Source organism: Pantherophis guttatus, chromosome 15 (assembly GCF_059756535.1).
Source record: "Pantherophis guttatus breed Tessera chromosome 15, ASM5975653v1, whole genome shotgun sequence".
Classification (NCBI taxonomy): Eukaryota; Metazoa; Chordata; class Lepidosauria; order Squamata; family Colubridae; genus Pantherophis; species Pantherophis guttatus.
The window spans coordinates 11,318,486-11,343,874 of NC_142077.1; the positions used below are offsets into that span (position 1 = coordinate 11,318,486).

At 46.3% G+C, this 25,389-nt stretch overlaps 2 protein-coding genes across 7 annotated transcripts in view; one reads left to right on the forward strand and one right to left on the reverse strand.

Moving 5' to 3' along the window:
• On the reverse strand, window positions 1-20,486 carry DRAXIN (dorsal inhibitory axon guidance protein). 5 transcript variants are annotated; one of them, XM_087879136.1, is made up of 6 exons: window positions 19,482-20,486; window positions 3,919-4,359; window positions 2,800-3,096; window positions 1,989-2,066; window positions 1,751-1,840; window positions 1-1,086 (listed from the first exon to the last, which is right to left on the reverse strand). In XM_087879136.1, exons 2-6 carry the CDS (start codon window positions 4,346-4,348, stop codon window positions 974-976), a joined length of 1,008 nt encoding a protein of 335 aa, XP_087735262.1. In that variant the 5' UTR covers window positions 4,349-4,359; window positions 19,482-20,486; the 3' UTR covers window positions 1-973. The 5 variants fall into 5 exon arrangements, with proteins under 5 accessions (XP_087735262.1, XP_087735265.1, XP_087735264.1 ...); XM_087879139.1 differs by lacking the exon at window positions 19,482-20,486 and adding an exon at window positions 19,305-19,389; XM_087879138.1 differs by lacking the exon at window positions 19,482-20,486 and adding an exon at window positions 18,307-18,449.
• Window positions 20,341-25,389, forward strand: part of MAD2L2 (mitotic arrest deficient 2 like 2) — a 12,044-nt gene continuing 6,995 nt past the window's right edge. Inside the window, exons 1-4 of one of the 2 annotated variants that reach the window (XM_087879146.1) lie at window positions 20,341-20,722; window positions 20,951-21,004; window positions 22,654-22,772; window positions 24,032-24,103. In XM_087879146.1, the coding sequence (XP_087735272.1) occupies window positions 20,965-21,004; window positions 22,654-22,772; window positions 24,032-24,103 (231 nt within the window). In that variant the 5' untranslated portion in view covers window positions 20,341-20,722; window positions 20,951-20,964. Of the gene's footprint in view, window positions 20,723-20,922; window positions 21,005-22,653; window positions 22,773-24,031; window positions 24,104-25,389 lie in introns of both variants that reach the window. The other variant, XM_087879145.1, reaches the window with a different exon arrangement.

Consider the following 25,389-nt stretch of genomic DNA (forward strand, 5'->3'; position numbering starts at 1 on the left):
TTTCGAGAGGCGAAAACTATTTAATTTGAAACCGAAACACGCAAAGCCGGACACAAGGGTTAGTCTCAGGCAGGAGTTTTCCAAAGGAAGGGGGTGCAAAAAAATGAAATCTGCAGCAAGAGGGCATCCCACCCCCACCCCCCCCCAAAATAAAGGGTTGGGGGGAGGTTTCCTTTCACTCGTGTGCTGCGAGTCAAGTTTCTAGACCTGGTGGTGTTGGTTTTTTTAACGCAGCTAAAACACTACAGGAAACGGGCCTGGTGGCTCAGCAGACTGATAGCATTGTGATTAAGACCAGCTGCCTGCAATTACTGTAAGTTCGAATCTCTCCAAGGCTCAAGATTGACTCAGCCTTCCATCCTTTCTAAGGTAGGTAAAATGAGAACCCAGATTGTGGGGGCAATAAGCTGACTTTGCATAAAATATACAAAAGAATGAAGGCTATTGCTTAACGCACTGTAAGCCGCCCTGAGTCTCCGGAGAAGGGCGGCATATAAATCAAATTAAAAAAAAAAAAAGTCAGCGCTTGGTGATTTTTTTTCAAGAGGTGCACACCTTTCTTTCGTTTCCACTAGCCTTTCGTAGCAATTCAGTTTTACAGCTTTTCATATTTTCTCAAGGAATACTTGGCAGGGAGAGGGGGCCCATTGCACCTCTGGATGAGACACTGGCTGAACCCCCATCTTTTTTTCTTTTTTTTTCAAATCCTTTCAAATCCTGCCACGCTCGGCTCTCCCTTCTCCACCTCCGGTCTCTCCCAGGGCAGGGAAGGAGATACCTGCCGGCACGCTGACTCGCAAAGAGATACAGCAGTCAACCTCCAATAAATCCGGGAAGAATTTATTTCAGAAAGTGTTTGTTTTTGTTCCCCTCCTTGGATTCCAGTTGTGCCTTTGAGGCCAGTCCACACCCAAAGTTATAAATTAACCGGGCCCACTTTGGAGCCCCCTCCCATTAGTCTCTCTCTCTGTCTCTAGATATTAAGGAAAGACCCTTGATCGGTATCCGCAGAATCTGGCTCCACGCAGCGACCTCTTCGTCGGACGACTCTGCGGTTCCGGTGGAATTTGGCGTAACAACGGAGACCTAGCGTGGAAGGAGAAAAAACATTGAGCAAAGTTTAAGGGGAAAATGTGTTGCAGCCGAATCAGGGGAGGAGGAGGAGGGGTGGGAGTCGGGGTCAGCATCAAAACAACCTGGGAGTTCCAAGGGGGAAGAGGGAATGGAGCGATAGAGATGGAGGCGGAGCCTGGGCCGTCCGTCAGCCCTCAGATGGAGAGTCAACAGCCCCCAGGTCTGGAGGTGGCTGATGAGGAGGAGGAGGAACAGCTGGGTCCAGTGCCTGACGCACAGATGCACAGAAGGCAGAGGAGAGGAGAGCAGTGGAAATCAATGGGCCGGTCCTCGGGATGGAAGAGCCATCGCTGCTAACGAAGCCCCACCCTATCTCTGGGGATAAAAGGCAGGGGGCAGAGGTGAAGAGGTGTGGCAGACAACTATTCATCTCCCTGCCAGACGGATTTGTTAGCCTGCGTTGAGAGAGAAACTTTTTGCGGGGTTTGCCGGCACTCCTAATTAAAGGAATCTTTTGTGTTCACGTCAGAGGGTTAGTCGTGTTTGGGGAGCTGGGTCAGAACAAAAGGTCTTCAAACGAGGAGGACAATGCCACAACCCCCGGTTCTTTGTACATTCCCTCCCCCCGAGAGACGGACCACCCACCCACCCCTTGCCGAGAAACTTCTCCATGTACCTTCGGCGCACATACAGTCGTCGTAACATTTGTTGTTAAGCCCACGGTTGTGCAGCTTGCAGAGGTGTTCGCGCAAATCACAGCAGCTACCTGTGTTGGGAGAAATGACAGGTTTTAACGCACAACCCAAAGCGGCATCGAATCAGCCCCATGGGGAAATCCTGCCCTCTCGTAGACCGAGCCCTTGTCTTTCTCCTTTCTGGCGAGGCTAGTCCTCATGAAACACGGTGGCACCCACCTGACAGGCAGTCCAAGTGATGATCGCAGGGCTCCCCTTCGGCCGACGTGGTCTCGTTGCCGCTTTTGTGAGTCCGCCCTGGCAGGGCAACCGAGAGAAAGGAGAGGGAAAACGGGTCAAAAAAAGGGGTAGACGCTTCCTAACCATGGAGGCTCCTGTTGTGGTCCGCCAGCAGCCTGCGGAGCTGGCAGCGGAGGCTGTGGAAGGCCCAGATGAGGGCTCTGCATCGGAGGCAAAGATGGGGCCAGGGCCATCGGGGAGTGTTGTGCGGACTTCGGAGCCTCCAGAGGCTGACAACAGAGAGGCAGAGGAACAGGAGGAGCCTGTTCCTAGTGCACGTATGAGAAGAGCTGCCAGAAGGCAGGAGCAGATAAAGCAGAGAGGACGACTCGGAAGTAAGGCCAAGAGATGATTAGCCCCTCCCATAAGGCTTAAAAGACCAGCAATGGCTCTTGGCCTCTTTGCCGGAAAACAACATTGAGAGAATTTGCTTCTTGTTTCACTGTATTTATTTCTTGTCGGCATCTTCTGCTTCTGAACTTTTGCCAAGAAAAGCCTTTGGCCGTTTGCCTAATTATACCAAGGTCGGTGATAAACTGAGGAATGGTGTTTTGAAGAATTTGCTTTAATTTAGTTTGGACTACGCTGAGAATGAGTTCATTCTCAGCTGTTCTAGTAAAGTCTGTTTGTTTTCGAACTGTTTGCATTTAATACTAACTACTTGGGCCTGGATCACAACAGCTCCATCGAATCCTTAGGCCCGTCGGCCGTCTCTTTTCTGTGGATTTCCCCAACCCAGCCAGGTGTTTACCTTTTTTCCGGTCAGAAGTCCACATGTCCAGCCGTAGGTCTTCGTAGTCTGTCCAGTCAAAGAGGGCCATGTCCAGAGTGGGCATAACGTCGCCCTCTTGCCACTCACGGAGTTGGGGCTGGGAGGAGATGGCCCGGACAGGAAGGGGATCCTCCATCAATGATTGGGGCACGGGGCTGGGGAGAGAGGTGGGGGCCGAATCAGCCGCAGCCCCTTCCCCTTGGAAGGGCCGAAAATGTTCCCCAAGACTATCCGGCTTCTTCACCAAGGCCCGTGGTCTCAGCTTGGAGCCTTTCCCTGAAAGAGGCAAGAACCAGATCGGGAGAATCTCGCCAAGCTTCTGCCCTTCAGAGAGAGTGCTCCTGTCTGTGGAGGCTTTGCAAAGCCCTACAAGGATCAGCTGGCAATTAGACCCAGGAAGGACTTTGAACTTCTGCTAACCAAAGCGCCTTCGCTTCAGGGGTCCAGTTCGCCTGGGCAGGTAGACTGCGCCTTACACTGGAGGTTCTCTCTCTCTGTCAGTGGAGGACTCATGTCAGCCGTCATCGTACAGCAGACAGCCATTTTAAAAGCCTGGGGAAGGGACATCAGAGATCATCTATACCCAGTGGTGGGATTCAAGTAATTTAACAACCGGTTCTCTGCCCTAATGATCGGCTGGGTTGGCGTGGCCATGGTGGGCGTGGCCAGGGGTGTGTGACAGGCAGGACTTGGCCTCCTGCACTTACGCCCCGTTTTGGGCCTAGTAGGCCTCTCTGCACTTACCTGGAAGCCAAAACGGGGCACATGGGGACTCCTGGAAGGGGCGGGGAGGGGAGGGGCCAGCCAGCAATTTAACAACTGCTACGCCTGAACCAGCTGGAACCGGCCGGAACCGGCTGAATCCCACCACTTATACCTGCCCTTCACTCAACACCCTACCGCAGGGCAACCGTGGCTCTTTTACCTCAGGAATTCTGGGAGTTGAAGTCCCATCGGTCCTAAAGGGGCCATTGTTGCCCACCCGTGCCCTACAGAGATGCTGGCTAGACAAATGACCACTAAACTCGCCACTTCCTACATTTCCTCCCGTTCCCTCGTGAGGGATTGGGACCCCTCACTCTGCTCTGCTCCCCCTACCTCGGTGCTGTTTCAGCCTCTTCCTTCGCGTATGGCGCCGATGCGCCTGGCCGTGCTTCTTCGACCTCTCGGGCGCTGGGTTGTTGTGATTCTCCTGCTCGGGGTACGGGAAAGCAAACCCCACAAAGGCGCTTTTCTGCCGGAGGTTGGCCGGCCGATCCAGCCCCCTCGATTCTGCACCCTCCAAGCTGGGACCGCCGGCTTCTCTGGAGCCTGCAGACCTGGGTGGCATCTCATCATGGTCTGTTTGCTGGTTATCCAGCCCTTGCCTGTGTCGGTACGGGGCGACTCGCATCCAGGAATCCCGGTTTGGGAAACTGTTGTCGTTTTCGGGGACGTTGGCGGCCATCCGTGGCCCCGAGCTGAGACCACCGGTGGCCGTCGGAGAAATGAGCAGTACGGAGAAGAGCCAGAGGGAAGGACGAGCCATGTTTCCCTTCCCTGGAAATAGAAAAAAATAAGAAATGTATTTATTTACTCAACAAATGTACGTAACTGACCATGTCACACCTAGAGGTGAGACCTCCAGGATCAGAAAGCATCCTTCCTAGAGAGGCACCGATGGAAAATTAGGCGTTTTTTTTTTTAATACAAAATGTTTTATAGATGGCACTTACCCCCTGCTAGGTTAGCTAAAATGTTGAAACATATGTCCAGCAAATGTTGGAGATGTAATCAAAAAATGGGCACATTTTATCCTATGTGGTGGACTTGTGTTAAAGCAAAAAAAAAAAAAAAAAAAAAATTCAGGCAAAAATACACAGATGAATAGAAAAGATAATAGGAAAATATGTAGATTTCAAACCTGAACTGTTTTTATTAGGGGCGATATTAGAAAAATCTATCCTATCTATCTATCTATCTATCTATCTATCTATCTATCTATCTATCTATCTATCTATCTATCTATCTATCATCTCTCTCTTCTCAGTCTGTCTGTCTGTCTATCTATCTATCCATCCCATCCATCCATCCATCCATCCATCTATATCTATCTAATCAGTCTTCTATCTATCATCTCTCTCTCTTCTCGGTCTGTCTGTCTGTCTGTCTGTCTACCTTTCTCTCTGTCTCTCTTTCTCTGTCTCTCTCTGTCTCTCTCTCTCTGTCTCTCTCTCTCTGTCTCTGTCTGTCTGTCTCTCTCTCTCTCTCTCTCTATATATATATATATATATATCTTATCTGTCTTCTATCTATCATCTCTCTCTCTTCTCAGTCGGTTGGTCTGTCTCTCTCTTTAATCTATCTATTTTATCTGTCTTCTATCTATCCTCTCTCTCTCTTCTCGGTCTATCTATCTATCTATCTATCTATCTATCTATCTATCTATCTATCTATCTATCTATCTATCATCTATCTATCTATCTATCTATCTATCTATCTATCTATCTATCTATCATCTCTCTCTTCTCGGTCTGTCTGTCTGTCTGTCTGTCTGTCTGTCTATCTATCTATCTATCTATCTATCTATCTATCTATCTATCTATCTATCTATCTATCATCTCTCTCTCTCTCTTCTCGGTCTGTCTGTCTGTCTGTCTGTCTATCTATCTATAGTCGGCGTCTTCCCCTCTGTTTCCAGATGGGTCCCGTCTTCCCTTTCCAAACAATAGACCTCCCATTTTGGGGTTTCATCCTTCCCCCCCTCCCCCAGCATTGAGGGAGGCAGCACACCCCCTCCTCATCTAGACCCAGGTTTGAATCCGAACATGTGCGCCAGCCAGCCCCTTGGGAAGCCATCCGGATGCAAATAGGGTCATTAATCAAGTGCGGCGTCCCCCTTGGAGAAACAGCCCCCCCTCCTGAGCCCCAGAGGACCAAGTGACACATCGCCATGCACCAGCTGTTGCTCAAAATGGGGGGGGTGTTTCTGGGGAGCATGCAAGACGAGCCGGTATTTTTGCTCCGCTTCCTCTTCCCAGCTGCTCTGTCTTCGACGTGAAACTTCAGGAGGAGACGTGCAAGAACCAGAGCAGTTGGCATGCTTGCCAGCCTGGCAGAATTACAAAATCTGTCCCCCCGCCCCTTTTGGGTGATATCCCACCCCTGACATTTTGCTGCTTAAGGCAAATGCAGTGTGGTATCGGCCACCCCAAATTTGGGCACAAAGAAATGCCTAAATTCCGCGTTCCTCCTTCACTATAAAGAAAAATAATCACGATTTCCCGAGGAACCCGTTCCTTCCCTTTCGCACATAGCAAAAATCTCCCCATTTTAGCTTTTCATGGTTGTACGGCTGCAGGTAGATGTTCTGCCCCAGCTACGGACCCCAAAGAACGCAGCACACACAAAGTTTGTACAAAACTTAATTTACTAAAATAACTCAGTCTTTTTCAAAACAAAGGCTGTTAATAAACTTTCTTAACAGCCTACAAGAAACCAAAGATAAAGGAATCACAATCTTACTAAGGTTGACAGAAAGCCCAGAAGCAATTTGCAGAGAATCCAGACGCGAAGGAGAGTGAACTAAAGTTGTTCCCTACAAATTGCTTCAGTCGGCGTTCCTCCTTAAATAGGCTAAAGGCCAATTAGCCCCAAGCCTTACTCTCGAGGAGACCTCCTCCTGAGTAGCCACTCCTGCCTTTTGGCATCTCTGCATGCCCGTGCATCGAGAAGAGGCTCCTCCTCTTCGTCCTCTTCACTTAAAGGAGCTTCTGGAGGTTCTGAAGGCCCTGGCTGAATCCCCGCCTTTGGCACCACATCTTCTCCAGCCTCCTCATTGTCTGACTCGAGTTCCAGCTGCCCAGGCTGCACCACACCAGCCTCCTCACTGTCGGAATCAGCTACAATCCGCATAGGCCTCTGACGGGCCACAACACTAGGCCTCAATTTACATCTGTCCCTCGGGCGACCGTTTGCAGTTACGACGGCACTGAAAAAAGTGACTCGGGAATGTTTTTCACACTTCTGTCGGAGGTTAAGAACAGCCAAGTTTCCAAAAGTCATCAGCCCTTAAACCAGGGGTGAAATGCGCCCAGTTCAGACCGGATTGCCCGATCTGGTAGCGATCCTGGCGGGTGGTTTGGAGAACCGGTAGTGATCCTGGCGTGAGGCTCCGTCCACCTGCCCTATTGTTTTGTAGCAGGAGTGAAATCCAAAATTTTACCCTACCGGTTCTGTGGGCGTGGCTTGGTGGGCATGGCAGGGGAAGGATATTGCAAAATCCTCATTCCCACCCCACTCTAGGGCAGCCAGAGGTGGTATTTGCCAGTTCTCTGTACTACTCAAAATTTCCGCTACTAGTTTTCCAGAACAGGTCGGAACCTGCTGAATTTCACCCCTCTTTTATACCCTCTGCACATGCCAAAACTGGTAGTTAAAAATGCTTTAAAAAGTAAAAAAAAAAAGTTTCGTCATCGCTCAGCTGATCATTGGAACTTTTTTTTTTTTTTTTTACTCTTTAGGCAGTTTTTTTTACTACCAGCTTGGGTGAATAGGTAGTTAAAAAAGGCTTTAAAAAAGTTTTTTTTTAAAAACGGCTCCAACGATCACAGCTGGGCTGTGCGATTATCTGAGTCTTTTTTTTTTCTTTTTTAAAGCATTTTTTTACTACCTATTCACCCGAGCCGGTAGTAAAAAAATGCTTTTAAAATGTAAAAAAAAAAAAAAGGCTCTGATGATCACAGCTGTGGCGCATGTCGGAACCTTTTTTTAATCGGGGTGGGGTGGGGGGTGCGTTTTTGCTCCCAACTAGATCAAAAACTTGGGGGGGGGCGGTTTGGCAAAAAACGGGGGATGGGGCTGTGCGTTTTTGAAAGAAAGAGAGAGAGAGAAAAAGAAAAAGGGAAGGAAGGAAGGAAGGAAGGAAGGAAGGAAGGAAGGAAGGAAGGAAGGAAGGAAGGAAGGAAAGAAAAAGGAGAGGAAGGAAGGACTACAAACCTGGCACTAGACGCAGCAGCTTCAGAAGATAATCCAGGGCTGGAAGGGAGCTTGAGGTCATCTAGTCCAACCCTACCCCGGCAGGACATTCTTAGTGAGTTTCTGTCTTTTGATCCCCCAGTCACATGGTTACATAGCCACGCCCATCCAGTCACATGACCCTTCCCCACCAAGCCACACCCACCAAGCCACGCCCACAGGAAAGAAATTTAGATTTCACCACTGCCTTAAACCAGGGGTGAAATCCAGCAGGTTCTGACAGGTTCTGGAGAACCGGAAATTTTGAGTAGTTCGGCGAACCGGCAAAAACCACCTCTGGCTGGCCCCAAAGTGGGGTGGGAATGGGGATTTTGCAGTATCCTTCCCCCAGGAGTGAGGAGGGAATGGGGATTTTGCAGTATCCTTCCCCCAGGAGTGAGGAGGGAATGGGGATTTTGCAGTATCCTTCCCCTGGAGTGGGGAGGGAATGGGGATTTTGCAGTATCCTTCCCCCAGGAGTGAGGAGGGAATGGGGATTTTGCAGTATCCTTCCCCCAGGAGTGAGGAGGGAATGGGGATTTTGCAGTATCCTTCCCCCAGGAGTGAGGAGGGAATGGGGATTTTGCAGTATCCTTCTCCCAGGAGTGAGGAAGGAATGGGGATGTTGTAGTATCCTTCCCCCAGGAGTGAGAAGGGAATGGGAATTTTGCAGTATCCTTCCCCCAGGAGTGAGGAGGGAATGGGGATTTTGCAGTATCCTTCCCCTGCCACGCCCACAGAACCGGTAGGGAAAAATTTTGAATTTCACCGCTGCCTTAAACCAGTGTTTATTAACCTTGGCAACTTTAAGAGGTGCGGACTTCAACTCCCAGAATTCCCCAGCCGGTCATGGGGAATTCTGGGAGTTGAAGTCCACACCTCTTCAAGTTGCCAAGGTTGAGAAACACTGACATGAGTGAAGATTGTGTGGTTTAATTAAAACAAATCACAATAACCCCCAAATAACTGCAGCAGCCCCTTGGTCACATGATCAATTCGGATGCTTGGCAACTGGCATGTACTTATGACAGTTGGGGGGGGGTCCATTGTTTGGAAAGGGAAGACATGACCCATTTAGAAACGGAGGGGAAGGCGCCGACTCGCTCAAAGCGTTGCCTGGAAACATTTTGCGGCCTTCTCGGAAATAAATTCTGCTAGAAATCTCTATGGCCACGTGATCAGAATCTGGACTCTTGTCAACCAGCTCATATTTATTTAAAATGCGGCAAAACTCACTGAATCAACGTTTCGCTTAGCAACAGAAACTCTGGACTCAGTCGTGGTCATACGTTGAGGACTTCCTGGTCTTCCTTGAAGCATTTGGAGGGCCAAAGCTAAAAACAAACCCAGCTCCTTCAAGGCTGTTTGCTCTCTAAGGCCAAAAAATGAGTGAAAAAATCCGCAGAAGCAGGTTGGAAAAATGTCAATGCGACCAGCGGTGGGTTTCAGAAATGCTTACCACCGGTTCGCCCCATGTGTGTGCGTGTTCGCTTCACGAACACACATGACTTGCAAGCATGTTATTTGCTTGCCCATGTTCCTTCCACGCATGCGCCCAGCCTCAAAAACATGCCTAAATAGGACGGCATTACGCCAGGGTGGGCCGACCCGCAGTCGCCGCTACCAATTCGCCCGAACCAGTACGAACTGGCTGAATACCACTTCTGAATGTGACCGCCTGAAATTCCCAACGAGCTGAAAACCTGGTAGACCAGATGGAAAAAACAACGCTTTTCCAAACCTTGAGGAAACACAACATTGTTTTGTTCGAACCGGCTGAATACCACTTCTGAATGTGACCGTCTGAAATTCCCAACGAGCTGCAAACAACAACGTTGTTTTGTTCGAACCGGCTGAATACCACTTCTGAATGTGACCGCCTGAAATTCCCAACAAGCTGAAAACCCGGTAGACCAGATGGGAAAAACAACGGTTTTATCAAACCTTGAGGAAACACAACGTTGTTTTGTTTCCGAAACAGCAAACAATACAACGCGCACAATGCCAAAAGCGTTCGTCCTCTGAGGGAAGCTTTCGCACATTCACAAGTCCAGCGTCCTTTTGAATTCCACACCCCCACCCCCACCAGGGCATCGCGTCGAAGCAAACCGGTCTCTTTGCCAAGCCACAAAACAGGTGCGGCATTCACACTGTGACACCCACCCCACCCCGCCCTCTTGATACTCCCTATCTGGACGACGACTTTGCGGGAAAAAGGATGCTGAGAGGATAATAACAAAACCCACAATCGGCAGCTCTGGGGACAAGCCATTATTGTGTTGTGTTTCCAAGCTAGATGTTCCAAAAAGGAGCACATCGGCGGGACTTGGCAAGGGGTCAGGATGGCCTTCGAGTCCATGCGAAACCAAGCTGGGCACGCCAGCCACCATGCGATGAGCGACGGGAGGAGGAGGGGAAAGGGGGAAACCCCCATTGTTGGCAAAATTGAGTTTTTCCTGCCCCGCTGAGCCAGCCTCCATCTGCTGTCCCCGAAATTCCAGTGGCGGAGGCCGTTTGGACCACAGCCACAAGCGCTTGTGTAAAACGACAGCCCTGTTTCCTTCTTCCCAAAGTCTCCCCCCCCTCATGCCCGCAGCATCCCCCACACCCCTCCACCAAAGATGCATTTGGCACCCCCTTACTCTTGCAATTACTCTTGATTATTTCCGGGGTGTTGAATCGGGTTTATAAAGAGTTTTTTTTTTCCTCCACCATCTTTCAGTCTCTTTTGTTTTCCAAGCCGACCCCTGCTTTGATTTTAGGAAAATCGCACCCCCCCATCCCGTCCTCCCGCCCCCTGCAACCGCCTCAAATTCAGAAGCTGCAGTGCGAATCCGTCTGGGGATACTTGAAATTTGGTTCTTTTTAAATCCATTTCAGCAATTCCCTCTCCCCACGCCCCCTGTATTCAACTCAGGGTTGAAATGCTCCCGGTTCGGACCGGATCGCCCGATCCGGTAGCGATGGAGGCGGGTGGTTCGGAGAACCGGTAGCAAAAATCCCTGCCCACCCTCCCCCCATGCCCAGCTGAGCTGCACATGAGCCTTGGTAGTACAGTGGTCTAAAGCACCCTGTTATTAAGACCAGCTGCCTGCAATTACTGCAGGTTCGAATCTCGCCAGGCTCAAGGTTGACTCAGCCTTCCATCCTTTCTAAGGTAGGTCAATTGAGGACCCAGATTGTGGGGGCAATAAGCTGACTTTGTATAAATATACAAAAGGATGAAGGCTATTGCTTAGCACATTGTAAGCTGCCCTGAGTCTCCGGAGAAGGGCGGCATATAAATCAAATTAAAAAAAAAAATCATCAGAGGCATTTTTTTTTTTTTTACTTTTAAAAGCAATTTTTCTACAACCTCTTCAGCCAAAAAATGCTTTTTAAAAGTACAAAAAAAAAAAAAAAGCCTCTGGTGATCATGCGGCTCAGCTGGGATCGTCAAAGGCTTTTCAAAGAAAAAAACCCCTTTTTTTCTTTCAAAAGCCTCTGACGATCCCAGCTGAGTTGCCTGATCGGCAGAAGCTTTTTTTTTTTTTTTCTTTTAAAAGCAATTTTTCTACAACCTCTTCAGCCAAAAAATGCTTTTTAAAAGTAAAAAAAAAATAAAAATGGCCACACCCACTCAGTCACATTACCCCCCCAAGCCACGCCCACAGAACCAGTAGTAACAAATTTTAGATTGCTTCAGCTCTAAGCAGCCCCCTCCTCACCTTGCACCCATGAAGTATTTCAATCTTCTACAGTTTCAAGGCTTGTATACAGATAGTCCTCAACGTACGGCTTATAAGGGAAGCCAAAATATCCACTGTTAAACAAGACAGTTGTTAATCAGAATAGAACTGGAAGGGACCTTTGGAGGTCTTCTAGTCCAACCCCCTGCTCAAACAGGAAACACTATCCCATTTCAGACAGGAAGCTGTCCGGTCTCTTCTTAAATCGCCCCCACCCCTCAGTGATGGAGCGTCCCACGACTTCTGGTGGCAAGCTGTTCCACTGGTTAATTGTCCTCACTTTTAAGAAGTTTCTGCTTAATTCCAGGTTGTTTCTCTCTTTGATCAGTTTCCATCCATTGTTTCTTGTCCTGCCTTCTTTGGTGCTTCTGGGAAGCGGTATATAAGTGCTATTCCTTCCTTCCTTCCTTCTTTCCTCCCTCCCTCCCTCCCAGTGGTTAGAATGTGGTATTGCAGGCTAACTCTGCCCACAGCCAGGAGTTCGATCCTGACCGACTCAAGGTTGACTCAGCCTTCCGTCCTTCCGAGGTGGGTAAAATGAGGACCCAGATTGTTCTGGGGACAAGAGGCTGACTCTGTAAACTGCTCAGAGAGGGCTGTGAAGCGGTATATAAGTCTAAGTGCTATTCCTTCCTTCCTTCCTTCCTTCCTTCCTTCCTTCCTTCTTTCCTCCCTCCCTCCCTCCCTCTCTCCCTCCCAGTGGTTAGAATGTGGTATTGCAGGCTAACTCTGCCCACAGCCAGGAGTTTGATCCTGACTGGCTCAAGCTTGACTCAGCCTTCCGTCCTTCCGAGGTGGGTAAAATGAGGACCCCGATTGTTCTGGGGACAAGAGGCTGAATCTGTAAATCGCTTAGAGAGGGCTGTGAAGCGGTATATAAGTCTAAGTGCTATTCCTTCCTTCCTTCCTTCCTTCCTTCCTTCCTTCCTTCCTTCCTTCCTTCCTTCCTTCCCCATCATAAATATGAGTCAGTTGCCAACCAGTCGGATTTCGATCACGTGACTACGGGGAGGCTGCGACAACGGTAAAAAAATGGCCCTAGATCTCTTTTTTTTCCAATGCTGTCGTAACTTCGAAGATCACTAAACGAACATCTGTAAGTACCTATATTGCAGCTGGTCTTATTTTGTATGTCAGGGCGTTGATTAATCCCATTCTGCTTTTGGGATAATCGCACCTGATTACGAGGGGTGGATCGAGACCTTTCCTTGCGAGTATACTTTAAGAAAACAAAACCCAAAGATATTTTCTAAGAAAACTCATTTATTTGTTATAAAGAAAATGAAACACCTAACTGATCTAATAAGTTACATTTTGAAATAAAGTTCGTGCCAGCTGCTTCTCAGCAGCGGACTTCCTGGCAACAGAACAAAGGAAAAAGTGTGAAGGAATGTGGGGTGGACATGCGCAGTTTTGCTTACTGATAACAATTGTTGGCAAGCTACGGAAAGTCTGATAGTACAGAAATGAGAGCTCAGCTAGTAAATAAAAGAACGCAGTGACATTGTAAACGCAAATAACTTTGCTCTTGTGCGTTATGGTTATACAGGTAGTCCAGTGATGGTTTACCCCCAGTGGTGAAATGTAAAATTTGTTACTACCGGTTCTGTGGGCGTGGCTTGGTGGGGGGGGGGTAATAGGACTGAGTGGGCATGGCCAACTTTTTTTTTTTTTTTTACTTTTAAAACCATTTTTTCTACAACCTCTTCAAAGAGGTTGTAAAAAAAATGTTTTTAAAAGCCTCTGACGATCCCAGCTGACTTGCCTGATCGGCAGAGGCGCTTCTTTCTTTTTTTTTAAAGCCTCTGACGATCCCAGTTGACTTGCCTGATCAGCAGAGGCGCTTCTTTCTTTTTTTTTAAAGCCTCTGACGATCCCAGTTGACTTGCCTGATCGGCAGAGGCTTTTCTTTTCTTTTTTTGTAAGCCTCTGACGATCCCAGCTGACTTGCCTGATTGGCAGAGGCTTTGTTTTTACTTTAAAAGCATTTTTCGGCCGAAGAGATTGTAGAAAAAATGCTTTTAAAAATAAAATAAAAAGCCTCTGATGATTGCGCGGCTCAGCTGGGCATGGGGGTGGAGAGGGATTTTTGCTACCGGTTCTCCGAACCACCCACCGTCATCGCTACTGGATCAGGCGATCTGGTCCGAACCGGGAGCATTTCACCTCTGGTTGCTCCCCAGTTTGGACCAGTTCGTAAGAACCGGTAGTAAAACCGGCGGGAGGCTCCGCCCACCAACCCTGACATCATCAGGAAGCTTCTGCGCATACGGAGGAGCACGGGTGGCCCCGTTGTGAACCGGTAGTAAAGGTAAGTAGAACCCACCCCTGAGGTAGTCCTCGACTTACAACAGTTCATTTAGTGACCGTTTGAAGTTACAACAAGACTTATGACCGTTTTTCACACTTACAACCGTTGTAGCATCCCCGTGGTCCCGTGATCAAAATTCAGACGCTTGGCAACTGCTTCGTATTTATGACCGTTCATGTTTCCCTGGGGAGGGGGGTTGTCCCGTGATTCCCTTTTGCGACCTTCCTGACCAGCAAAATCAACAGGGAATCCAGATTCACTTAACAACCATGTTACTATTTTAACAAATGCAAGGGTTCACTTAACAACGGTGGGAAGAAAAGTCGTACACCGGGACAAACTCCCTTAAAGAAATGTTTCGCTTAGCGACATACATTTTTGGGCTCAATGGTGGTCGTAACCCGAGGACTACCTGTAATTCTAAATATTCTTCAATGTCTTCTTCGGTTAACTCAGTAGGATCCTCTGTGGAGATTTTTTTTGTGTTACAGAACTCAAATCTCATCCGGAATTAGCTTTGAGAGTCCTCAAACCTTCCTTCCTTTCCTTCCCTTTGATGATGCCCCATCCAGGGGTGAAATCCAGCAGGTTCTGACAGGTTCTGGAAAACCTGTAGCGGAAATTTTGAGTAGTTTGGAGAACCGGCAAATACCACCTCTGGCCGGCCCCACACTGAGGTGGGAATGGATACTTTGCAATATCCTTCCCCCAGGAGTGGAGAGGGAATGGGGATTTTGCAATATTTTTCCCCCAGGAGTGAGGAGGGAATGGGGATTTTGCAGTATCCTTCCCCTGCCACGCCCACCAGGCCACGCCCACCAGGCCACACCACACCCACCAAGCCACACCCACAGAACCGTTAGTAAAAATAAATTGAATTTCACCACTGCGCCCATCCATACCAAAACTAGGCCTGACCCCCACTTAGCTTCCTGAAATCAGCCAAATAAAACACTTCTGGGGAAAAAAAACAAGAAAATAACCTCCTTTCTGAACATCACTGGGGCATATTTTCCAAAAAGCATTTGATTTCAGTTTTAAATATTTTAAATAACTAGGCGGTAACCCAAAGGCAGCTGGGGAAAACACCCCATCCATGAAGCAATTGCCAGTGAGAATTGCAAAAATGGCATTGAAATTCTGTCAGAGGTGAAAGAGTCACAAAGTTTCAGAAAATCATCAGCCCTTAAATTAACTTTTTTTCCCCCCCAATCTCGGCCATTGTTAAGAGGTGTGGATTTCAACTCCCAGAATTCCCCAGCCAACATGGCTGTGTTGTGGCTCCGTTACCGGAGCCTGTGTCATCGTCAGGAGAGGACTCCGAGAGTGAAGGGGAGGAGTTGGCAAGGCCTCCCTCTCCAGGACCCTCCTCTCTGGCAACGCCTTCGGTGTCCGCCGAAGGGCAAGAGATAGGGCCGGGGCCAAGCACGTCCACACAGCCACAGATGGAGTGATGAGGGTAGTGAGTCTTGGCTGGACCCACGCCAGCGTCGCAGAGATAAGCGCGCGCAACAGAAGAAAGGGCGTGCCCGAGATTAGGCTGAGTCACTGGACCACACCCCACAGGATATAAAAGGGAGCATGGTGGCCAGTCAAACCTTGTGACGAACAAAGCTGAAAGTTTCCACGCCATTCTGCATTGCCGGACTTTTGCTTTAAGACTTTGCTGGAGTATCTCTGGACTTGATTAATTCCGTAATTATTGAGCTGCTTTCCTTTGATGTATCAGAAGCGGGGAGAAGTTATCTCTCCTCTTTGTAAATAATAAACTCTTGGCAGGCAGCCACTAGGTTGTTGCCAAGTTCCGTTATCATAAAGAAAAGGATTTTGCTGGCTGGTTTGGTCTTTAACTCCTGAACGTCTGTTGGGGTGTGTGCGTGGGGTTGGGGACAGAACAGGCTGACTGGGGAATTCTGGGAATTGAAGTCCACACCTCTTAAAAGTGGCCAAGGTTGGAAAACACGAGTGACTATTGGGTGGTTTACTTAAGACAAATCACAATAATAACCACCAAATAACCAAGTGGATTTTTAAAAATGTACCCAACTCTTACAAACTACACCTTCCAGTTAACTGAAGCTGCAAAGATGCAGTTTAGCAGTAACAGAGTTACTCACACAGGAGATCTGTATTAGGGATTCAAACCGCCGACGTTTCTGATTGACAAGCTCAGTGTCTTAGCCACTGAGCCACCTAGTCAGGCTAGTTTTATTTTCTTAAACAAGTCCACAAACTCGGGGTAAACAAACCCAGATAAAATCAGAATTAGAAAATGTAGAGTCTGGGAATGAAAGGCTGGCAGGAAAATAAAACCTCGATTTATTGATTGATTGATTGATTGATTGATTGATTTCTCTTTCTCCCTCTTTTTAAATATTTTTAATATTTTTAATATTTTTTAGTATTTTTAATATTCAAAGTTTAAATTTGTTTTAAATTGATTGAGTTTTAAATTTGTCTGGGCCAAACTATTTAATTTGATTTTATCTCTGCTTTTTAAATTTTGTATGTATGTATTTTATTGTTGGCTGTTCACCGCCCTGAGTCCTTCGGGAGTAGGGCGGTATATAAATCAAATAAAAGTAAAAGTAAAAAAAGTAAAAGATTGATTGATTGATTGATTGATTGATTGATTGGTTCAATTTATATGTCGCCCTTCTCCGGAGACTCAGGGCGGCTTACAATACGTTAAGCAATAGCCTTCATACTTTCAATTGGACTAATGACATACCAAACCAAGCATTGACATGTCTCGCGAAGCTCGAAGCAAACAGAGATATTCCCGCTTGGCAAATTTAACCCACATTTGGAGTTAAAAACCCTTGTTATTCTAACTTTTTTTTTGGCACAGAGAGAGGTGGACTAGAGAAGGTGGACTTCAAATTATCATTTGAAGTTTTGAACCAAGGACAAATTCTTTATGTTTGTAAAAAAATAAAGATCCCAAGCAGCCCTCTTCTCTGAAAGCCATTCAGCCTTGATCACAACAGGAGGGGGATAAAATTGGCAATCGACTCTGCTCAGTGGGGTGTGTTTGTGGGGACGGTGAAAGAGCTGGCTTGTGCAAATCTGTCCGAAGAAAAGATAAAACCCTCTAAAGAGGTATTTAACAACAACAACACACACACACACACACAAAAAGGGAGAGTGGGGAGATAAAGAAACTGCCAGAATTATCGCTAGTGGACAACGTAAATTTTATCTGCAATTTCAAACCGCAACTCACCCTTCATTTGGGACATTTTTAAAAAAATATATAAATGCATTTAAAAAAAAATATTTTTTTTCTGAGTGTATCCCTTGGAGGCAAAAGGAGAGGGGGGGGGAATGGGGGCTTTTGTTTGCATTCTGCAGGGAGAAGATAAATGCTAGAGTGTATAAATTATAATGTTATCCCCGTCATTATTTGGGGATTTATTGATTAATGGGCTTAAATCCCACATCCCCCACCACCACCACCAGGCAAAGGATTCAGCATTTTAGTCCCTTTGTTATAACTACAGCACAGTTTTTTTTAAAAGGCGACCAGGAGGGACTGGCCACTAAAACCAGTCCCATGCCAATCAAATACACACATCGAATGCAACGATTGCAAATGAAGTTTTTAATGTCTGTCCCTAACTGCACAGGCCCAACAAAATCCTGAAATTATATCCACAGCTTGTTCCTGTCCCAGCTCACCTTTGCCGAGGAGGTTCCCAGGAGGAGGGCAGGGAAAGAAATAATTTTGAAAATGCAGTTTGTTTATTTATTTATTTGTTTGTTTGTTTATTTATTTATTTATTTTTAATTTGATGTATATGCCGCCCTTCTCCGGAGACTCAGGGCGGCTTACAATGCGTTAAGCAATAGCCTTCATCCTTTTGTATATTTATACAAAGTCAGCTTATTGCCCCCCACAATCTGGGGGCAATAATTTAAATTCATTTACATTTGTATACCGCCCTTCTCCTACTGGACTCAGGGCGGTGCACAGCCAAGAATAAAAAAAAAAACCATTCCAATACAAAATTTGAAATTATGAAAAGAATTATAGAAATTTGGCCCAAAATTTAAAACAATCCACATTACAATTTAAAATATCCAAGGGTTGGGGTGGGAGGGGGGGTTTACGCCAGCCCAGCTTGATGAAACAAAAGAGTTTTTAGAGTTAATAAAATACACCCCCCCCAAAAAAAAAACACAGAAGATTCGAGGAGTTTCCCCACCCCGTCCCCACAACTTCTGGAAAATATAGATAGATCCTGCTTTTTAATTTCTTCAGCCGAACGCAGATTTCATAGGTCTGGAGGAGATGGAACATTTTTAATTTTCTGGGTTTTTTTTTTTTAACCTAAAGTCTGGGATTGGAGGCAGGTTGGAAGGGTGCAGAGGGCACCCCCTGCCTGTCCTCTGCCCCCCACTTCCCCCCCCCCTCCATGACCCTCCCCATCACTGCCCAAAGCTACTCACCCACTCAGAGCAACAGAGAGGGATTTACCAGCTGGCTGGTTCTGCCTTCTTTGACAGACTGGTCCAGCTAGCGGCAAAGCAGAGGGTTGGAGTGGGGGGGGGGAAGCTGGGTCTGGGGTCCTCCCTTGCCTCCTGGGAGGGAGGGAGGGGGGCCTGGAGGAAGAGAAGTGGAGGGTGTGAAGAAGGGGTGTGTTTTTGGCCGGCTTTATTTATTAATTTTTAGTGGGAGGAGGAATAAGAAGGGATCGCTGGTGGGCATTGCAAAGAGGGGAGGGTCTCTTTCTCTCTCTCTCTCTCTCTTGCCCCCCTCCCCAAATCGGGACCCAGCACAACAAAGAGAACAAAGAGCTGGGATGCAGCCAGTGGATCATCGCAGCCCCAGAGAAGAAAAGGGCACCATGGGGGAAATGCCAGATGAGGAGGAGTGGATCTATATTTCCCCCCCCCCTCCGAGGGGATAGGAGGATTGGGGGGGGATTTTTTTTTTTTTTAATTTGATTTATATGCCGCCCTTCTCCGGAGACTCAGGGCGGCTTACAGTGCGTTAAGCAATAGCCTTCATACTTTTTGTATATTTATACAAAGTCAGCTTATTGCCCCCACAAACTGGGTCCTCAATTTACCCACCTTAGAAAGGATGGAAGGCTGAGTCAACCTTGAGCCTGGTGAGATTCGAACCAGCAGTAATTGCAGGCAGCTGTGTTAATAACAGGGTGCTTAGACCACTGTACTATCAAGGCTCATTTAACCGCCTGCCAGGCACAGTCTCACCCCCACCCCACTTCGTTTCTGCCTACCTCGCAGCCCCTCTTCCTCTCCCCAGCCTCCAGCCTCCATCCCCTTCCCAGGTGCATTGTGGGAAACTCCCCAAAGTAAGAAAAGGATGCTTAACAAGAGGAGGTGGGGGGAAAACGTCGGAAGAGCCTCGAGGGAGGGGGGGATGCCAAGCAGGGGAAAAGCCTCCTCTCCCCCCCCCATATGAAGGAGGAGAACCTCACCTGTCTAGCTGAAGCTCCAGCTTAGCCATTTGCAACTGGGAGTCCATCTGTGGTCCGCGTGGGGTGGGTGGGTGGGTGGTGGGCTGGTGGTACTGTGTTTTAGCTCCCCCCCCGCTTTGAGATCACTCCCCACACAAAAGGGGCGTGGGGTCAGACCCCCCCCCTTTTCCTGCTTACTTGCAAGGGAAGAAGGAGTGTGGGCACAGCTCCTACAGCTGGGTGGCTCCTCTCCTCCTCCAACTCCTGCGACCCCAAGCCCCCACCCCCGATCCCCGTTGCTTGCATTCCAGAGCCCATCAGCCCCAGCCCAGGGAAAGAAAGAAAAAAAGTAAAAAAGAAGGAAGGAAGGAAGGGGGAGAAAGGGAAGGAAGGAGAAAAGGGAGGGAGAAAGGAAGGAAGGAATGAGAGAAGGAAGAAAGGAAGGAGAGAAGGAAGGAAGAGAAAGGGAAGGAAGGAGAAAAGGGAGGGGGGAAAATGAATGAATAAATGAATGAAGGAGGAAGGGAGGGAGGGAGGGAAGGAGGAAGGAGGGAGGGAAGGAAGGAGAAAAGGGAGGGAGGGAGGGAGGAGGGAAGGAAGGAGAATGAATGAGGGAGGGAGGAAGAGGAGAAAGGGAGGGAGGGAGGAAAATGAATGAATGAGGAAGGAAGGAAGGAAGAGGAGAAAGGGAAGGAGAAAAGGGAGGGAGGGAGGAAGGAAAATGAATGAATGAGGGAGGGAAGGAGGAGGGAAGAGGAGAAAGGGAGGGAGGGAGGAAAATGAATGAATGAGGAAGGAAGGAAGGAAGGAAGGAAGAGGAGAAAGGGAAGGAGAAAAGGGAGGGAGGGAGGAAGGAAAATGAATGAATGAGGGAGGGAGGGAGGGAGGAGGGAAGCGGAGAAAGGGAAGGAAGGAGAAAAGGAAGGAAGGGAGGAAGGAGAAAAGGGAGGGAGGGAGGAAGGAAAATGAATGAATAAATGAATGGAGGGAGGGAGGGAGGAAGAAAGAGGAGAAAGAGAAGGAAGGAGAAAAGGGAGGGAGGAATGAAGGAAGGAAGGAAGGAGAATGAATGAGGGAAGGAGGAAGAGGAGAAAGGGCGGGAGGGAGGGAGGAAAACGAATGAATAAATGAATGAGGAAGGGAGGGAGGGAGGAAGGAAGGAAGAGGAGAAAGGGAAGGAAGGAGAAAAGAGGGGAGGAAGAAAAATGAATGAATGAAGGAGGGAGGAAGGAAAGGAAAGGAAGAGAAAGAGGAGGAAAGGGTGGGAGGAAGGAAAATGAATGAATGAGGAAGAAAGAAAGAAAGAAAGAAAGAAAGAAAGAGAAGCTCGGGCGCTAAGACCGCGGGCGAGAGAGCGAGAGAGCAGAGCCGGGCAGGGCGCGTCCAACAGCCGCTCCGCCTTCCGCCGCCATCAGCCCCGAGCAGCCTCCGCCGGGAAGGTAAAGCGCCGAGCCGGTTGCCCCCAGCAGCCCCGCCAGCCCCGCTAGTGGCTCCCAAGCAGCCGCGAGGGCGCCCGGTTGGGGAAGGGCGGCCGCTGCACAGCTGGCCCGGGGGTGGGTGGGTGGGGGGGGCGGGGGGGAGCAGGAATCCAGCGGTTTAACCCCCCCCCCCAACCTCTCTTTTTCCTTATTATACTGAGGTTGCTCTGTGTTTTTCTTGGCAAAAAGCCCCTCCGGGAAAGATGACCACGCTAACGCGCCAGGACCTCAACTTTGGACAAGGTACCACCAGGAGATCTTCGGGCTTTCTTACCAAGGCTGGGATCCGGGTTGCATTGCAAAGTCCAGCTTTCCCAAGTTTATTTATTTTATATGTTTTACAACTGTATCAATACATTTGAACAGTGTGGCACCCGAGTGTGATACATTTTGACACAAATAAAATAATAATTAATATTAATACCAAGGAGTTTAAGGGGTTTAATATTAATACCCAAGGAGTACAGGGGTTTAAGGCACCCTGTTATTAAGCTGGTTATTAAGACCAGCTGCCTGCAATTACTGCAGGTTCGAATCTCTCCAAGGCTCAAGGTCGACTCAGCCTTCCATCCTTTCTAAGGTAGGTGAAATGAGGACCCAGTTTGTGGGGGCAATAAGCTGACTTTGTATAAATATACAAAAGTATGAAGGCTATTGCTTAACGCATTGTAAGCTGCCCTGAGTCTCCGGAGAAGGGCGGCATATGAATCAAATTAAAAAATAAAATAAAATAATCGTATTGGTTTCACTTGACAAGCTTATATAATTCTAGTAATAAGATACGTCCGTTTTATTAAGTTATAATCTTTCGTTATTGAGATATTCAATATTTCAAGGTGTCGTTTTTATGCCAGTTGCCCTATTCTAAGGGTCATACCTTTTTAATACAATGAATCATATTGATTATGTTTAGCCAGCTTTATAATTCTAATTCTAATTCTAATTCTAATAATAATAATAATAATAATAATACAAACATTTATGTTAAATGAAAATCTTCCATTATTTCCTTGTTCAGTTTATAATCCTCCATTATTGAGTTATTCAGTATTTCAATTATGTTATTTTTATGTCAATCACCATATTCTGCATGTCATACATTTTAATATAAATAAAATATTTTTAATCAGGTTTGTTACAGCTGGCCACTAGTAACAATATACGTACGTTTTATTAAATCATAATCTTTCATTATTGAGTTATTCAATATTTCAAGGTGTCGTTTTTATGCCAGTCGCCCTATTCTAAGTGTCATACCTTTTTAATACAAATAGAATATTATGAATCATATTGATTACGTTTAGCAAGCTTTATAATTCTAATAATAATAATAATAATACATTTATGTTAAATGAAAATCTTCCATTATTTGCTTGTTCAGTTTATAATCCTCCATTATTGAGTTATTCAGTATTTCAGTTATGTTATTTTTATGTCAATCACCACATTCTGCATGTTATACATTTTAATACAAATAAAATATTTTTTAATCAGATTTGTTACAGTTGGCCACAGGGAATTCTGGGAGTTGAAGTCCCACCCCTCTTCTCATGGCCAGCTGTTTTTATTGCTGGGATGTTGTAATGTTTTAATACAGTTAAAAAGCCCGCCTGCTTATTTATTCGATGGCTTAATCTTCCAAACAAATCAATGATTTCTTCTTATAATCTATTGAGCCTCTTGGGAGGGTCTTTCCTGCATAAAGCGGGGGAGCCATTATAATTTAAATATAATTCTTTAATAAATAATTATAAAAAATAATAAAGCAGCTCAGATATCAATTTTAAATACAGTTTAAGTTGACTTTTCCTACTGCCCCCTTTTTTTTAAAAAAAAAAATCACAACCCTCCTTCTTTTTAATTTTCATTCTTTTCTCCTTTTTTTTTTCTAGTGGTCGCTGATGTCCTCTCTGAATTTTTAGAAGTAGCCATTCACCTTATCCTTTACGTTCGAGAGGTTTACCCCACTGGGATTTTTCAGAAGAGGAAAAAATATAATGTGCCTGTTCAGGTAAGAGTCACACAAGCACATATTGGATATATATAACAATTTTCTGAAAACCGGTCAAAAGTGGAACAGGCCCCTGTTCCACTTTTGACCCGTCTTCAGAAAATTGTTTTTTAAACTGCTCTTGTATGCAAAACGTAGAATATTTGCAAATTTAAAAGTTTATTCGAGGTGGTTAAACGGTTTAGTTCTCCTTTCCACCCCACATTTATTTGCTAACTTATAAGCCTCTTTACAAAATTTTCCACTTGAGCGTGGCTAATCAACTTTTAAAAACTTTCAGAGAAACTGCAGTTATCTTTCGTTAACGTTTGCAGTTTCAGTCAGTTCAATTAAAAGATCGGTCCAGGATCTTATTTAACAACCAAAAAAACCCCCAAATATACCTTCTTAAATAGGAATCAAAGCAAGTGGGTTGGAGTAAAATAAATGGCTCATATTATGTGAAAATAAATAGAGTTACAGTACATATTAAAAGAAGACAGTAAAAACTTAAAAAAATCAAAATTACGCAGCCTCATCATGCATATCTAAAAGAAAAATATTGAAAAAGGAAGTGGAAAATAAAAACCATAGAGTGCAGTTAAAGGATATATATATATATATATATATATATATATATATATATATATATATATATATATATATATATATATGTATATTCTGAGGTTTTCGCGGGTATTTGTATGTAGGTCTTTGGTTATTCGGGTTTTCTCCCGCGTAAAATTGAAAGTGTCTTGGCGACGTTTATCATTCGTCATCTTCAGGCGGGTTTTTTCAGCTTCGTGCTTCTAGGAGCATTGCTCCTAGAAGCACAAAGCCGAAAACACCCGCCTGAAGATGACGAATGAGACTTCATCAAAACGTCGCCAAGACACTTCCAATTTTACACGGGAGAAAACCCGAATAACCAAAGACCTACATATATATATATTTCCCCAAACTTAGCAGAGACTTTTATGTTGGATTAAATCTCACTGTTGAGTGTTGAAATGTGCAACAAATTGAGTGTATAACTATTTAGAACTGCGGTTTAGTAGAAGTGGAAAATAATTGATCCCAAAATGAAAATTCATAGCTTAGCTTTCCAGTGAACCTATTAAAGAACTTTCAAGTGTCTGCTTGGGCTGAAATCAAGATAAATTACGGAGTGAGCATTCCCCCTATTAACTAAAACCAGAATTGTTTTAAAGAGAGAAATACAGAATGTTAACTCGGACAGACTTCTATCGACACCTGAACCAAATGTTTTGTGTCCACAGATGTCCTGCCACCCCGAACTCAATCAATATATTCAGGATACCCTCCACTGCATCAAACCTCTGCTAGAAAAGGTGAGTCTTAAAACTTTAGGGCGGAATTAAGGAACGGCAGAACGATTTCCTGGTGCAGAATCCAATCTGGAACCAGAGGTTTAGTCTTCTGAGCTTTTGGACTTGTGCAGGAGCCCATCCTCGGGGAACTTCTCTGTGCCCTTTGGGCTGTTCTGTATGTGGTATTTACCATATTTTTCGGACTATAAGATGCAACTTTTTTGTCTCCCGAAAGGGGGTGTCTCCCAAAATGTCTGTGTGTCTTATAGTCTGAATATTGCCAAAGCCCCGCCCATCCGCCGGTGGGTTTTTTTGCCTCCGCATGCCCCGTTTTCGGGCCTTTTTCAGGCCTTTCTTCAGCCCATTTTTGGGGCTTTTTTCAACCTGTTTTTGAGGCTTTTTTGGGGTTTTTTCAGCCCATTTATTTTGGAAAAACCGGGCCGAAAAAAGCCTTGAAAACCGGCCGAAAAAAGCCTCAAAAATGGGCTGAAAAAGCCTCAAAAATGGGCTGAAAAAAGTCCCCAAAATGGGCCGAAAAAAGCCTTTGAAATGGGCCAAAAAAAGCCTCAAAAATGGGCCGAAAAAGCCTCAAAAACGGGCTGAAAAAAGCCCCCAAATGGGCCGAAAAAGCCTTTGAAACGGGCTGAAAAAAGCCTCAAAAACGGGCTGAAAAAAGCCCCGAAAATGGGCCAAAAAGTCTTGAAAACAGGCCCCCCCCCAAAAAAAGCCTTGAAAATGGGCCGAAGAAAGGCTGGAAAAAAGCTGAAAAAGCCTAAAAAATGGGCTGAAAAAACCCTCGAAAATGGGCCAAAAAAAGGTTGGAAAAGGGCCGAAAAAAGGCCCAAAACAAGGGCTGAAAATGGGGCATCCGGAGGCCGAAAAACCATTTGTTGTTGTTTTCCTCTTCTAAATTTAGTTGCGTCTTATAGTCTGAATAATATGGTATGTGGTGCCTGTTGTGTATGGCTTTCTAGATGTTGATTAGGGTGCTGATTGGCTGGCTATAAAGTTGTGGGTTGTTGTTTCCTTGTGCTGCCCAGCCGTCACCACCTAAACTGGTGGTAAATCAGCACTCCCGTTGACTGACAGAAGGGCTTCAATCGCTTCCCTGGCTGTTTTTGGGCCTGCTCGTCCGACAATCTTAGTAGCTGCGAAATTGAATATACGTCCTTTGTTTATTGCAGTGTGAGGCTTACCGATGAGTTTGAGTCTCCTCATTTGACCGCTCGCTTGTGTTCTTGCAATCTGGTGGTTAGCTTCCTCCCCGTCCCACATATGTCACAAGGGATCCGGTAGATTACATTAGA